Raw genomic sequence first — 13,259 nt, 5'->3', positions numbered from 1 at the left:
AGGGAGCATGAGCCAGTAGGGATGCAGAGCCCAGAAGAGCGGGACAGGTGAGAGGGCCGGACAGGGCGGGGAGGAGGCAATACCCCTAAACAGAGATGTAGAGAGAAGGGAGCATAGCCCTTGGGCAGCAAGACTGCCCTCCCCCAGTGACCTCCATAAAGCCTCTACCCACATCCAGGATCACAAGGCAGAACTGGCTGACTATTAGGGTAGGAAGGTCCACCCCAACCCCAGAAACTCTCCAGGAGGCACAGGACTCTGTCCCTTCTCGGCTGAGCAGCCCTGGCCAAGAGGCCAAACCTGGTCCAGTGTGTTTTTCTCTGGGAGAGATGCAGCACCCTTGCGTGCTCCAGGCTGGCAGGACAATGGTAGTACAGGCAAGTGCATCAAGGCTCTCTTCTTTTGGAAGGGCAGGAGAGAGTGCAGGGCTTCCTTCTGCCTCCAGGCCTCCCAGGACAGCATGGAGTGGCATTTGGTGTGGTAAGGAAAGGATGGGCCTGCAGTAAAACTGGGAAGGGCTTGGCAGCCGCCTAGGAAATGAGGGGCCCTTTGTCTGGGGCAGGGGTCTCTCTCTCTCTCTCTCTCTCTCTCTCTCTCTCTCTCTCTCTCTCTCGCTCTCTTGGAAACTGGTAGCTTTGTTGCTAGGAGACAGGAAAACCCAGTTATCATCAGTGGCAGCCCTAAATGGGACTCTGGCCTCCATTGTCCCTGCCTCTACCTCTGGGGCAAATGTTAGCCTCAGAGAGCGGTTTCTGGATCTCCCCTCAGTCCCACCACCCTCCACGTGCTCCCCACAGTCCCACACCATCCTCCACGTGCTCCCCACAGCCTTTTGTCTCAGGCTTGCCTTGCTATAGCTCTGCCTCTGGACCATTGGGTCCTCCCCCTCCCCTTCCGCATCTCCTTTTTAATTTAACAAATGTCACGGAATGACCTGCCAGGTCTAAGTTTGCTTTGAGGATTAGAGCCTAGAAAAGAAATCACGGAGAGACAAAGCCCTGCGTGTGGAAGGCAGTCCCGAAGCACTAGCCACGCCACCTCTTCCCGGTTCCTTATGTCATCATGTAGCTAGCCACGAAGAACAGGCCCCAGAAAAGGGGGGGGGGCTTGAAGTCTTGGCTGGGTGACCATGGACAAATCACACTAACTCTCTGAGTTTCTGTATGCCCCTTTTGAAAAGTCAGAGAGTGGCGGTGCCTGCCTCTAGAGGCTGCTACGAAGATAAAAGGAATACAAAGAGCTTAGCAATCGAGGTGTGGCCCATGGTAAATGATTAGCGCGCACCAGCTGCCGTTAGTGCTGCTGGAATTACAATTCAGATCTTCAAGCGTGAGAGCAGGGGGCCTGAGGTGAGGCAGGGCTACCTCTGCGCACCACTCTAATTCCTGGTGCTGCAGGAACTGAGGGAACCTACAGGGAAGCTCAGGAGAAGGCCAGGGAAACAGGCAGAGCAGCTCCACGGACCATCGCCTGCTCACCAGGAGCCGCCCACTCCCCCAAGGGCCTGGCATGGAGCATCCTCTGACTATGGCCTGTGAGCCTAACAACCTATCAACCTCAAAGTGCTGAGGAGGAAACTGAGGTGGGGCAAGACTCACAGCACGTGGCCTTCGATTCGTCAGAGCCATCGGGACACTCCTCCTCGCCGTCGCACTTCCACCGCTCTGGGATGCAGTGGCCATTGTCACAGGTGAAGTCGCTGTCCGCGCAGGTCCTCTTGGCTGTGGGACAAAGATAAGAGCATAAGGGTGAGCACTGAATGCTTTTCTAAGACAGAGGCAGGAGGCAGGTGGGTAACTGGCGTGTGCTCAGCCTCAGAAGTGTACCACCAAAGCTCCCCGAGGGTCTCAGGCACAGCCAGGCTGTCACCATGGCTCCACACCACAGCATCCCTCTCCTGGACTCCTCCTGCAGGCAGGCCTCAGCCTCTTCACCTGCTTAAATCCCAGCGCACAAACAGGACCCCTGGGAAAGCCCCAGGGAGCGCTCATGACCACGAACCCTAAAAGAAGATGATGGTTTTGTAGCAGGATGAATAAAGGATTTTGTCCTTGAAGTTGTGGCCATGATGGAGCATGGGTCCCTGTCATGGAACTCTGCAGGAAGGAAGGCTCATGTCCTGCATCAGGGTTTCAGAACCCTGCTGGGCCTCCTGCCATCTGCGTGAATTTGAGGACATCACTAACCTCTGAATTCCCTCTTACTATAAAGAGCAGAAGGGCTGAAAGATAGCAGGAAGCTAATGTGTGAGGATGTGCAATCGGGCCCCGGCGCATGGCAGGTGCTTGCCGTCAGTACAGCTATTGCTGTTTGTCTGGGGAGTAATTAGAAGGGAAAGAAATGGGCTGTTGTGTGCCCATGCAAGCTGAGATTGCATGACTCATAGCGGAGCAGGGGTAAGAACATGAATACTATGTCCAGCCCCAAACTATTTGCTGCCCCGTGTGCCTAGTTCTGAAAGGAACTGGATGTAAGGGTCAGGGTGGAGAAGTTGGCCACGCCCCCTTATTATTTCTCTGTGTTGTCCCGGTGCCTGGCACTGATTATAAATATGATCAGACAAGGGCAGAACAAGGCAGCTGTCCCAACAGGGAACCTGCAGGTGAGCATGGCGGCCTGCCCACCCTGGGAAGTGTGGAGTAGAGGTTCAGGACTTGGCTTTTGGCTTCTTGCGCCCTTCATGTACTCCAGGGACTCCTCAACATCACCTGCATTCAGCTCCCATGAGCCCTACCCTAGGACTGAGAGCCCAGGAACAGGGGCAAGAAGGCAGGAGCCCTGAACAGGGAGCTAGCAGGCCTGGATGTGCATTTTGGCTGTTCTGCTTTGCCATGTACTCTCAAGGAAGACACTTTCCCTCCCAGGTCTTTGGTCTTCCTAGGGAAAGGGAAGGGGATTTGGTAAGACACAATCGTTTGGGCATGGTAGACAGTCACAGGCCAAGAGGCCCCAGAACTGGCAGAGAGAGGCCAAGAGGGTCCTCAGGAGCCCAGGCCCTGGGTGTCCTCTCCCTGAGTGACAGTGGAACTAGATGTGATATTGGGGCCATCTGGATACGACCCCTCTCTAGCAGCTAGAAAGTCTTCCTCCTCTTCCTCCCCTTTCCAGCTTCCCAAATGGCCCCACCATGACTACTGTTGGTCCCTACGTACTATTAATAGTCCCCCTCTGCCAAGTCTGTCATCTGAAAATCCTTACACTGCTTTTCCCTTACAAGCTTGGATGTTCTTTCCCATCACCTCCAGTCTCTGTCGGGGGCCTCCCCTGAGCTGCCACAATCCTCTCAACGGTCTTCTACAGCTTGGCAAACTTGTCACAGATGATAGACATTTGGGGCTTTCGGCTGCAATGGGCTCTGCCCTGCTCCTCGGGTTTTGCCATGTGGACAGAGCCCTGACAGAATAGTAGGTGGGTGCACAGGGCTGTGTTGCAGTAGAAGGCTGTTTCCAAAGACCAGCAATAGGCTAGTTTGGGCCTGAGCCCTTAAATCTGATGCCTGCTGCTTTACATCACTGTGGATCCTGTGGTCTGGTGTGGCTGGCTTTTCTCCCGTCTTTCCACAAGGAACCATGTCAGATTCCACACAGGACCCAACGCGGGGCAGACCACAGGAGGACACCAATCCCTGCCTGGCATCTCTGCTCGTACACATCCAGGGTAGGGCCCCTCCCCTGGGTAAACACAGTCCATGGCCTGAGGGTTTGCTGGCTTTTGTTTGTACTTTTTCCCCTTCTTGTGGTCCTCCAGCTGCCGAGCAGAGTTTTGGGAACACTGACTGTCGTCTTGACTCTGGTCCATGCCTGCTTTGCTTTTCCATAGTATCCTTTGGCCATCTCTATTCTGAGATTTCTTCACATCTTCCTAAGACAGATGCCTCCGTTTCTTATTTTTTCCGGCTCCCTTGATGCTGCTGGGTATTTTACTCAGGAAATCCCAGGACAGACAGCCTAACATTTCATCATATAACACAGGCAGAGTTCCAGGCAGCGCTCGCGCTCTTAAGTTATATGTCTAAGGTCACATGGAAGTGAGAACAGATTTGAACCTGTCAGGTTCAGCAGGTTTCCGCCAGCACAGTCCTCCAACAGTGGCTGACGCACATGGCGGCGGAAAAGCCCCTCAAATACCTGGAGGATCCTATGAGAGCCCCAGTATCCAATAGTCCCGTGCTCCTGGGAACACAAGAGTAGGACAGCTAGGCCCGTGCTCCTGGGAACGCAGAGTAGGACAGCTACGCCAAGGAGCTCCAGCAAGGGGACAAGCTTGCCAAGGAGCAAGATGAATTGCTTAAGGTGATGCAGGAACACTGTCACTGGGCACAAGACAGCCAGATACCATCCCTGTCACTGGGCACAAGACAAGACAGCCAGATACCATCCCAGAACCCTTAATTCTGAGCATTCTGGGAGTGCAGGGGAGAGCTTGCTCACTCCCTGTATGCCAAGCCATAGCAGACACTGGGCACGGACGCCATAGCAGCCAAATGCCAGCAGTGTCAGCTCAGGCTTAGCTGACCCACAGCAGACTGCGGGACAGACTGTTTCAGTATCTGGGCCGGTTCGGCCATATTCACCCAGATCTAGACTTGGGCCTCTCACCCCAAATCCTACAACCCCCTCACAGCTACCCTGGCAACTGCTGTCAATCTCGTTTACAGAGGAAACTGAGGCTCAAAGACGTGAGTGGGTAGGCGGCAGAAGGACTTCAGGGTCTGTGAGAGGTAAATAAATCCCTTCCCACAAACCTGCAGCCATGAGGGCACTGACTGGCAGGGGAGGAGCGAGGACTCCTGTGACAGAGGCCCCTCAACTCTCAGGGACCTCGTAGCAAACCAACCACCAAGCACAGAGGCTCCTGCACAAAGCTATACCCTTGCCATGTGCCCGGAAGTGTGCTGCAGAGACCTGGCCTATGATGACAGTCCATGCTTGGAGAACACACCACCCTGTGGAAACAGAGGTGATATGACCACTTTCAGGCTAGAGACTGCACTAAACCACCTTTGAAGTCCCCCCGTTGGACTAGGTGACTGAAGGCAAGTCCCTTCTGTCTCCGAGCCAGTAGGGATGTGACTTTCCTGTGTAGCACTGCCACAGGACAAAAGGCAAAAGAGCTCAGTGAACAAGCTCAGCGTCGGTCGGGTCCCTCCAGTGTAACCAAGCTAGCTCAGCCCTGCCACAGGAAGAGGCCAAGCCGGTCAAGCTGTCACTGAAGGCCAGGCCAGACCCTACTCTCCTGGCCTTGGCTTTGGTTCCCAGGGCAATTCCCCAGCTGGGCTCCAGGCTGTGGTTCTCTGTTTCCAGGGATTTATGTCCCTCTGTGCCAGTCTGCCCCTTGGACAATGCCCACCTCTGTGAGTCCCTGTACTCCACGCCGCAGGAGTGATACATAGTCATCCAGGGTCTGCGACATCATAATCTGGTGCCATGGCAACAGATGGACTGCCACAAAGGCCCTGGGATTCCACAGGGTGGTGAGGAGGGGCCTACCCCAGGGAAGAGCAGAGGACAGTGGGAAATCCAGGACAAAGGGAATGGGAGCTACTGCTATGTATAATAAGAATGCAAGCCAAGGGAAGCGTCATGGTCACAGGGTCTCTGGTGCCACCTGTGGCTGTGTGACCTTATTCAAGATGCACTACTTCTCTGGGCCTCATAAACCCCCACAGGGCTGCTATGAGGAACAAATGGGCTAAGAATGGTGCTAAGGATTTGTGAACTGAGAAACAAAAGGGGACGTGACTGAATATAAAGTCACAGTCCTGGCCCCAACTGAAGGGCGTATGGTGTGCACGGTTGTCTGCCCGCACGTCCGGGTGGTATTCCTCCTCAGGCGATGGAGGTATGGTGCTGACTGGTCCTTCAGCAGCTCCCAGCCCCTGTATGCTCCTGCAAATTACCATGCTCACTCATCACTCCCACGCCCCACCCCCAGAGGCGTCCTTCCCCAAACAACACACATCCTCAAACCAAGGATCCCACCCACACTCCTGTGCAGAGATGTGGCTTCAAATAAGCCAGCTGCCAGCTGCTCCTTGGAGCTGAGAGAATGTCCCACCAAGACACATTTCCCAGGTAAGTGACAGCTCAAGGCCACAGCGTGTGCCCGTGGGAGGCTACACTTCAGCTCAAGTATCTGGGTCCACTGTGTGGCCAGGCAGCCTGATAACGGCCCCTGGAGGGGGACTGTACCCAGCAGAGGTGCCTAGGCGAGGATGGGGGCTTGGGATGAAGGGTGTTCTGGGAAGGGCTAACAGGCCTGGACTGGAGGAACCCACAGAGTTTGTAAGGGACTAGGGAGGCAGCAAGCATCAAGGAGCCTGAGAGCTCTACCAGGCTAGCAGCCAGCTTGCTCTGCCTAGCATCAAACTGTCCCTAGGAGGCCCAGTGTGACCTTGTTTTCCTTGAGCTCACCCAGGGACCCACTGAGGGTGTGGCTAACCACAGGATGGCTTATTCAGCAGCCAGTGAGACCCATGGCTATGTTTGCGTTGGGATTTGGTAAGGCTACACAACATGGACCAACAGCTGCTAGCAGAGGAAGTCAGGCACAGAGCCTGGGCAGCCATCTGCTCAGGTCTTTGGGATATACTTTCCCCCTTAGAGAATCGAGATGTCACCAGCATAACAAAAGCTACCCCACCCCCAGAAAAGCCTGCAGCAGATACCTGACTGGCTGTTTCTTCCAGCACATCCAATCTTGTTTAATGAAGATCCCCACTTTTGGATGCCATGTCTATTAATTTCCCAAGAAAAGGAAGTCCAGTGAGCCATATCAGGAAGCACTATGTGATACAAGCTCTTGATCCTATGGGAAGCTGAGGTTCTTAGAAGGAGAGCCTGGCCACACAGGCACCTAGCAGAGAATGGTACCCAGCCATCTCACTGTGGACCTCTCCTACAGACCATGCAGAACAGGTGTCCAAAGAGCACTCAGCAATGAGGACACTCAAATCCTCACATCAGGGACTGTTTGAGGGAGGGCTCAGGACAGGGAGAGGGGACTGAGGCCAGTCACCTGGGCCAGAGAGATGTCAGGGATGCAAACTGAGCTCCAGACAGAAGCAGAGCAAGAGACCAGTAAGAAAGGTGGAGTCCAGCTCAGCACTGCGACCGACCGACCGACCGAGTGACCTGGGGTGGGTCCCTGCCCAGAGGGATCCACTCAGCTGCTTCCACTTCCTCTCTCAGGCCCAGGCCAGCACCGGGAGGCCTGGCTCAGCCCGCAGCCAGCCCTAAGGCAGCTGGGCACTTGTACCCTGTTCGGGGAGATGAAAGGGCTGCTCCCTACACTGTTACCCTTCTGCAGAGCTCGCCAGGCCCTGAGGTTGCCAAGACAACTGCTGCCAGCAGAATGAAGATCCGGGGTGGGGGCAGGGGGCGTGCCAGCCCGCCCCTGGCCTACTAACCTGGCAGGCAGATTTAAATGACAGCCCAGGAAGCTACTATTAAACTGTCACCCCAGTCAACAGGACGACAGACTGAGAGTGGTCTCCGACTGCAGCAACAATACAGCAGGAGTGAGGGGGGGAGGAGACGGTGGCCTGAAGCAGCCTGCACCCCCTTCCAGGAGGCCCTGGACTGCAGGCTTGTCCACCCACTGCCAGAGACACCCCCCCTCCTCCCCAGGCTGTGGCGGGTCCTGGCATGGAGCTGCAGCTTGGTACAAGGCCTGACAAAGGTTATTTTTCACACTTAGGAGGAACCTTTTCCCAAGTGAAACTACACACAGAAAACAGATAAAAATGGATCTGTGCTGTGGAAATGGGGCAAGGAGTGGGGGATCCCATCAGCTGTTTCCCCTCAACAGCCCTGCAGAAACCTTCATGAAACTCTGGGAACTGGAACCCGCTGTGGTCCAGCAGCTCTGGGTTCAAATCCTTACCCTTCTCCAGGCATGTGATGTTCCCATAAGCCCTGAGTTTAAAGATCCTGTGGGTCTGACATTTAAAACAGCCTTCCTGTCTCAGGCACCAAGTCTCTAAGGATTCCTAGTTGTAGTGCCTCCCACCCTGAGCCCCTACACAGTCTAGGTCTCTCTAACAGACGTGGCCAGTCAGAGATGTCAGAAGTAGACAGCACAGCCGCATCCCCGCGAGGGATGTTTCCGTGGGTCCAGGCAGCCATACTCTGACAATCCGTAACTCCAGGCTCTTGGTGGTGTTGGGCAGCAGACGGCTGCTAAGCCCTGAAATACTTCAAGAGTAGCTCGAAGGGCTCAGGCCCTTGGCTCAGCGCTGCCTACCCGGCTCCACGACTTAGGCCACCTCTATCCATCGGCAGGTGACATTCACAGACATAGCTGAGTCCTTTCTCCTCCCACCTGCAGAGAATGAGGAAGACTCCACAGCTGCTGAGGAGGCAAGAGACCCGTGCCGAGATCCTCTCATGGCCGGATCCCTAAAGCAAAGTCCTGTTTGCTATTAAGTTAGTAAATGTTCCCCTTGAGTCTTCCCAGTTGTTTCCTTCTCTGTTCACTACATATCCTATCGAGGGCACATCAGGAGTCAAACAAAATGTCCCCAAACACCCATAGGAAGGGGCCAGGAGGCCATCCAGAGGCCATGTGGGAGACATCTGCAGGAACACTAATGGGGATGGTGGAGCAGGGCCTGGGGCATCAGGATCACGTGGTGACCTATCGCTGTGGCAGATGTCATCAGTGGGACTCCATGAGCATCCAGTGCGACTACCATCTCCCAGTGAAGAGCTGGGTTTTCCTGCCATCCTCAGCTGGGGACCTTAGAGGAAGGTACCATTACCAGATGACAGGAGAGAGTCTGAGAGAGAGGAGGGGGGAAGAGAGAGGAGAGAGAGAGAGAGAGAGAGAGAGAGAGAGAGAGAGAGAGAGAGAGAGAGAGAGAACATCACAGCCCGCAGCATCTAAGTAAGTCATAAGCCATACCTCTCTCTCCCTGACCTAGGTCCTTCCCCAGTGTCCTCAACCTAGGCTCTCCCTCAGAGACCATCTCTAGCCCCACATTCCTAACTTCCAAAGTGGCCTCTTCCACACTCTGGGTCTTAGTTTCCTCATCTGAACCAACCTCTAAGGACTCCCTCCAGCTGATGTTCTAGACAGTGGCTCTGAGACACATAGGCTGTGATCTCTGGTGTGCTCCAAGGCCCTTCAAAAGGGTCACTCGGGGCTTCCCACAACAGGCACCTCCTTCCAGATCCAGCACAGCCCAGTTGGTGTTGGATACTCTCTGACCCCGGTCTGGCTGTCACCAAGGGAAGTCCAGGCTCTCACTGGGGTATGTGGGACTCCCAGTCGCCACAGGAAAGATGAGCAGCTCTGAGTGAGACGACAAAGGCATCTTCCTGTCCCAGTGATTTGTAGAAGCAGGCAGTATTGAGCCAGTGACAGCTGGGGGTGGGGGAGGGTACAGAGGGAGACATGGATGGGATGGGATGGGATCTGTAAGGGTCTTAGGCTGGTGCCTGCCAAGTAGCCAAACCCAATGTTGCTTGCAGACACGGGTGCACACCCCATGAACACCGTCCTTTAAGGATCAGATCAGCCCCGTCCTGGAATGTGGACTGCCCACCTGGCACTAGAATTGTAGGTCCCAGGAAACAAACTCAGGGCATCCCCGAAGTCGAAGCTTCTTGGGTGCAGGAGGCACGGTTGGGAAATCCTTTTAGATCAGGGATTCTAGCCCAGGGTCCTACGTGATTCCAACTTCACAACTGCCACTGGGGCAGAGGTTACCTGACTTGTTTCAGTGTCTTCTGACCAGAAACCTTCCTACCTAAGCCCAGACAGGCCACCCGAAAGCTCTAAGGGGTCTGTAGTCTGTGGTTCTCTGTCTGTCTGTCTGTCTGTCTGTCTGTCTGTCTGTCTCTGTGTCGCTCTCTGTCCCTCTGTCTCCCTCTCTGTCTGTCTGTCTCTGTCTCTCTCTCTATTACACACACACACACACACACACACACACACACACACACACAAACACACACACCAAGCCTGCCAGGTCCCTTACATTCAGGAACCTGCTCTTCCTGCCACAGGCCTTCTGACAGGAGGAGAGGCAGCTCTGCCACAGTTTAGAAGGTTCTAGATTGCATTCTAGCCCCACTGCCAATATACTGAGGGTCCCTGCACAGGTTTCTTTAGGCTTAAGGCCCCATCAACTGCCAATGGAAAGGCCAGAGTTCCCAGAACAGAACTCGGCATCCAGTGGCAAGGAAGCCAGGCCATAGAAGCCCAAGGACTCCCGGGTGCAAAGGAGTGAAGGATGGAGGGCTTGGGTACCACTGTGCTGGTGGCTGGCAGTGCCCTCACCTGACAAAGCAAAAACCCAGAGGATCCCTGCTGGAGTGCCACCCCTCAGGGGGTGCTTTTCCCACCCCCACCCCCAGCCCCAGCAGTGTGCATAGGCCAGCTCCAAGGGGAACAGTGGAAGCCCGGTCATGCAGTTCCACACAGCTCACCATCTATCAGCACCACACAGAGGTATGCCTCGCAGTGTACAGCTTCCACGCTGGAAAGACTAAGGAGCCTCTACCAGACAGGACCAGGCTGAGTAAGCCATCCTAGAGGCTCAGCACACGGCGATACACACATGGCTCACCACCTTCCCCAGCTGGAACCAGAGAAGCACACCCTCAGCTGTCCAGTGCAGTGGAAAAGCTCTGCGGACTGGAGAGGTCCACAGAGCCAGGCCTGGGCTGAGGCAAACCTGGGCACTACTCCAGGTGGCCTCTGGCTTCTGGGCGGGGTGGTACACTGGATAGGTCCCTTACCCCCTGTAGTTCAGTCTCCTCCTCCTGTAGTCATCAAAAGAGAAAATGCACAGTTTGCCCATGAGCCCAATTTAAGGGCTTGCTCCAGGTGCCTACAGGTGAAAGTGAAGGGGACAGATGGGGAGTTCTCCAGCTGTGGGCCAGCATGTCCAACTTCCAGAAGGGAGGGCAAGTGTCTGTTAGGGTGGCAAGGTCAGCTGAGTCCAGGGTTCAGGTAGATGCCCAAGGGATGGAGCGATGGGCCCTGAATGCAGGGACAACTGAGGAGCTTGGCTCAGAGGTGGGGACCAAAGGGGACACAGAGATGAGGGGGAAAAGTCAGCTGAGCTCAAAGGAACACATCAAGGCAGACGTTCCTACCCAGTCTGTACTAAGCTGAGGTAACAAGGACCTCCCCAGAGCAAAGTCCGTAATCAAGAATGGGACAAGACAAGGGTCTTAATTAGAGGCAAGGGGGTAGGCTGGGCATAGGGGCATGCATCCTTCATCACAGCCCTTAGGAGTCAGAGGTGGGTGGATTTCAAGGCCAGCCAGAGATAGTAAAACTGCCCCATCCCCTCACCCCAAAGATGCAAAGGTGGAAGAGGACACTCACTTGCCCTCTCTGGCCAGCTTTAGGGCATGGACACCGAGCCAGGGAGGGAGGGCTGCCTAAAGAGGAAGCCTTTAGTTGGACCTCAGAGAAAGGGGTGGTGATAGAGCGTGAGTGCTCTCTCGTGCTCTCTCGTGCTCCCCCCCTTTCTTGCTCTCTCTCTCACCCAAATCTCTTGTGTTTAGTGAGACTCCAGCCACAGCTGTGCAGCCTTGGTGACACAGACAAGGTCCCAGGAGGAAGCTGTACCATGATGGATGAATTCATCTCTCAGTCCCTCGGTTTCCTGACCTAGAACACAGGGCTAACATTTTGGGGCGAAGCGACTTTGAGGCACCATCAATGCCTTCCTTCTGGGACTCCAGGGAGGGCTGGGCAGCCTTCCTTCTGGAATGGCTGAGGGCTCAGATGGACAGGAGACATGTGTGGCTCAGGTCCCATGAAGTGCTAGACAGAGACCAGGCCACGCAGGGCACGACAGGCAGGCAGGACAAACCTGGAACTTGGGCCTTGGAGGCAACCTGGCTCAGTCCTCAACTTTATGAACGGAGAGACGATGCCAGAGAAGCTGGGGCCAACCTGAGGTGACATTTCTAAGGTAAGCTTAGCAAAGCAATTCCTCCCTCACAGGACCCAACACGACAGAACTAAGAGCAGCTGAAGAGATCAGGCAAGAGCACTGGGAGGTGGCTCGGCTGATAAAGCGCCTGCTGCGTAAGCAGAACGGCCTGATTCTGCTCCCCTAGAACACATATTAAAAAAACAAGCCACGTATAACCCTAGGAGGGTAAGGGAAGACAATAGAACCCAAGAGCTTACTGGCCAGCCAGCCTAGCCAAATGTATTTAACATTCAATGATAGACCCTGTGTAAGCACAGTATGCATGTATGTATGTATGTATGTATGTATGTATGTATCTATAATCCATCCATTTATCCATCCATCCATCTATCTTTCTATCTATCTCAGAATCAAAAAGGAGCCACAGAACCACAGATTCAACTCTCCATGTTCCAAAATAAACATTTTAGAGTCTCAAAACCCCAAGCTAGACTGCTCAGGCCCTCTGGGTCAGAACGTGGGACACTCGGCCATCAAAGACTCTCACAAGCAAGCTGCAGAAGCCCAGAAACTCTCGTCATGGGATCTAACCCAGGTGCCAGGAGCAGTAGGCATGGCCACCCCTCCCCCACCGCAGGCCCAGGAATCCCGTTCCCACCGCTGACATATGGCCAGTCTGCGCAGGCAAGAGGCTGAAAGCTGTCCCTTCTGAACAGGGAGGGAAGTAAGTTCTCAACGGGAGACCCCCGCTTTGTACAAATGGATTCTTCACCCTCCTTGTTCTTTGGCTCTGGTCAGAAAGATTCCCAGGGCAGTGGCAAGAAGCCAAGCGCTGCCACGAAATGACTTTAACCAGCAGACAGGCTGGTAATAGGTTTCGGTGGGAAAAAGGCAGGAGCGGGGTGATTCATTCCAACTTGCTATGTGATAAAGAAAATTAAGGCATAATACTGCGGAGGCAGTGCCCCTGTTAACCTGTGCGGAATACCAATTACTCCAAGCTTCTCAAAATCGCTAGAAATAAAAAGAAAACCCCAGAAGAGTGTGATTGTGGCCCAAGGCTCATCTGGATTAGGGCTGTTTGTTTGCCCTGGCACCCTAATGATGAGAGGGAGGGAAAATTCCCCGTTACCTTGGAGACAGCGATGCCAAAGCGGGGGTGGGAGAGGAGAGGCAAGCCCACGTGCAGCCACTGATCTGCTTGGCAAGTGCTTAGGGTAGAGGGATCCCCAGGTTCACTCAGGGAGGGCTGGGTGCAGAGGCTGCTAGGCCTCCCCTTGTCCTTCCCTCTACGGCACCTTCAGTGCTAGGTGTAGCATACGGGAGGGGCTGCAGAGAGAACATCTGGTGTATTGCATGGATG

At 54.5% G+C, this 13,259-nt stretch overlaps 1 protein-coding gene across 28 annotated transcripts in view; it reads right to left on the bottom strand.

Annotated features, from left to right (window-relative positions):
• Positions 1 to 13,259, bottom strand: part of Lrp8 (low density lipoprotein receptor-related protein 8, apolipoprotein e receptor) — a 74,641-nt gene that overhangs the window by 40,493 nt on the left and 20,889 nt on the right. For 21 of the 28 annotated variants that reach the window (NR_033496.1, XM_011240454.3, XM_011240461.3 and 18 more), the window contains exon 3: positions 1,599 to 1,721. Coding sequence is in view for 19 of the 28 variants with exons in the window: in XM_011240454.3 (XP_011238756.1) it covers positions 1,599 to 1,721 (123 nt within the window). In the remaining 9 variants the exon portion in view is untranslated. Of the gene's footprint in view, positions 1 to 1,598; positions 1,722 to 5,349; positions 5,414 to 13,028; positions 13,209 to 13,259 lie in introns of those variants that run through there. The other 7 variants (XM_030253283.1, XM_030253279.1, XM_030253281.1 and 4 more) reach the window with 4 other exon arrangements.

The sequence above is a fragment of the Mus musculus genome, chromosome 4 (assembly GCF_000001635.26).
Source record: "Mus musculus strain C57BL/6J chromosome 4, GRCm38.p6 C57BL/6J".
NCBI lineage: Eukaryota > Metazoa > Chordata > Mammalia > Rodentia > Muridae > Mus > Mus musculus.
The sequence above is the reverse complement of the archived record's forward strand: the minus strand, read 5'-3'. Positions and strand labels throughout refer to the sequence as shown.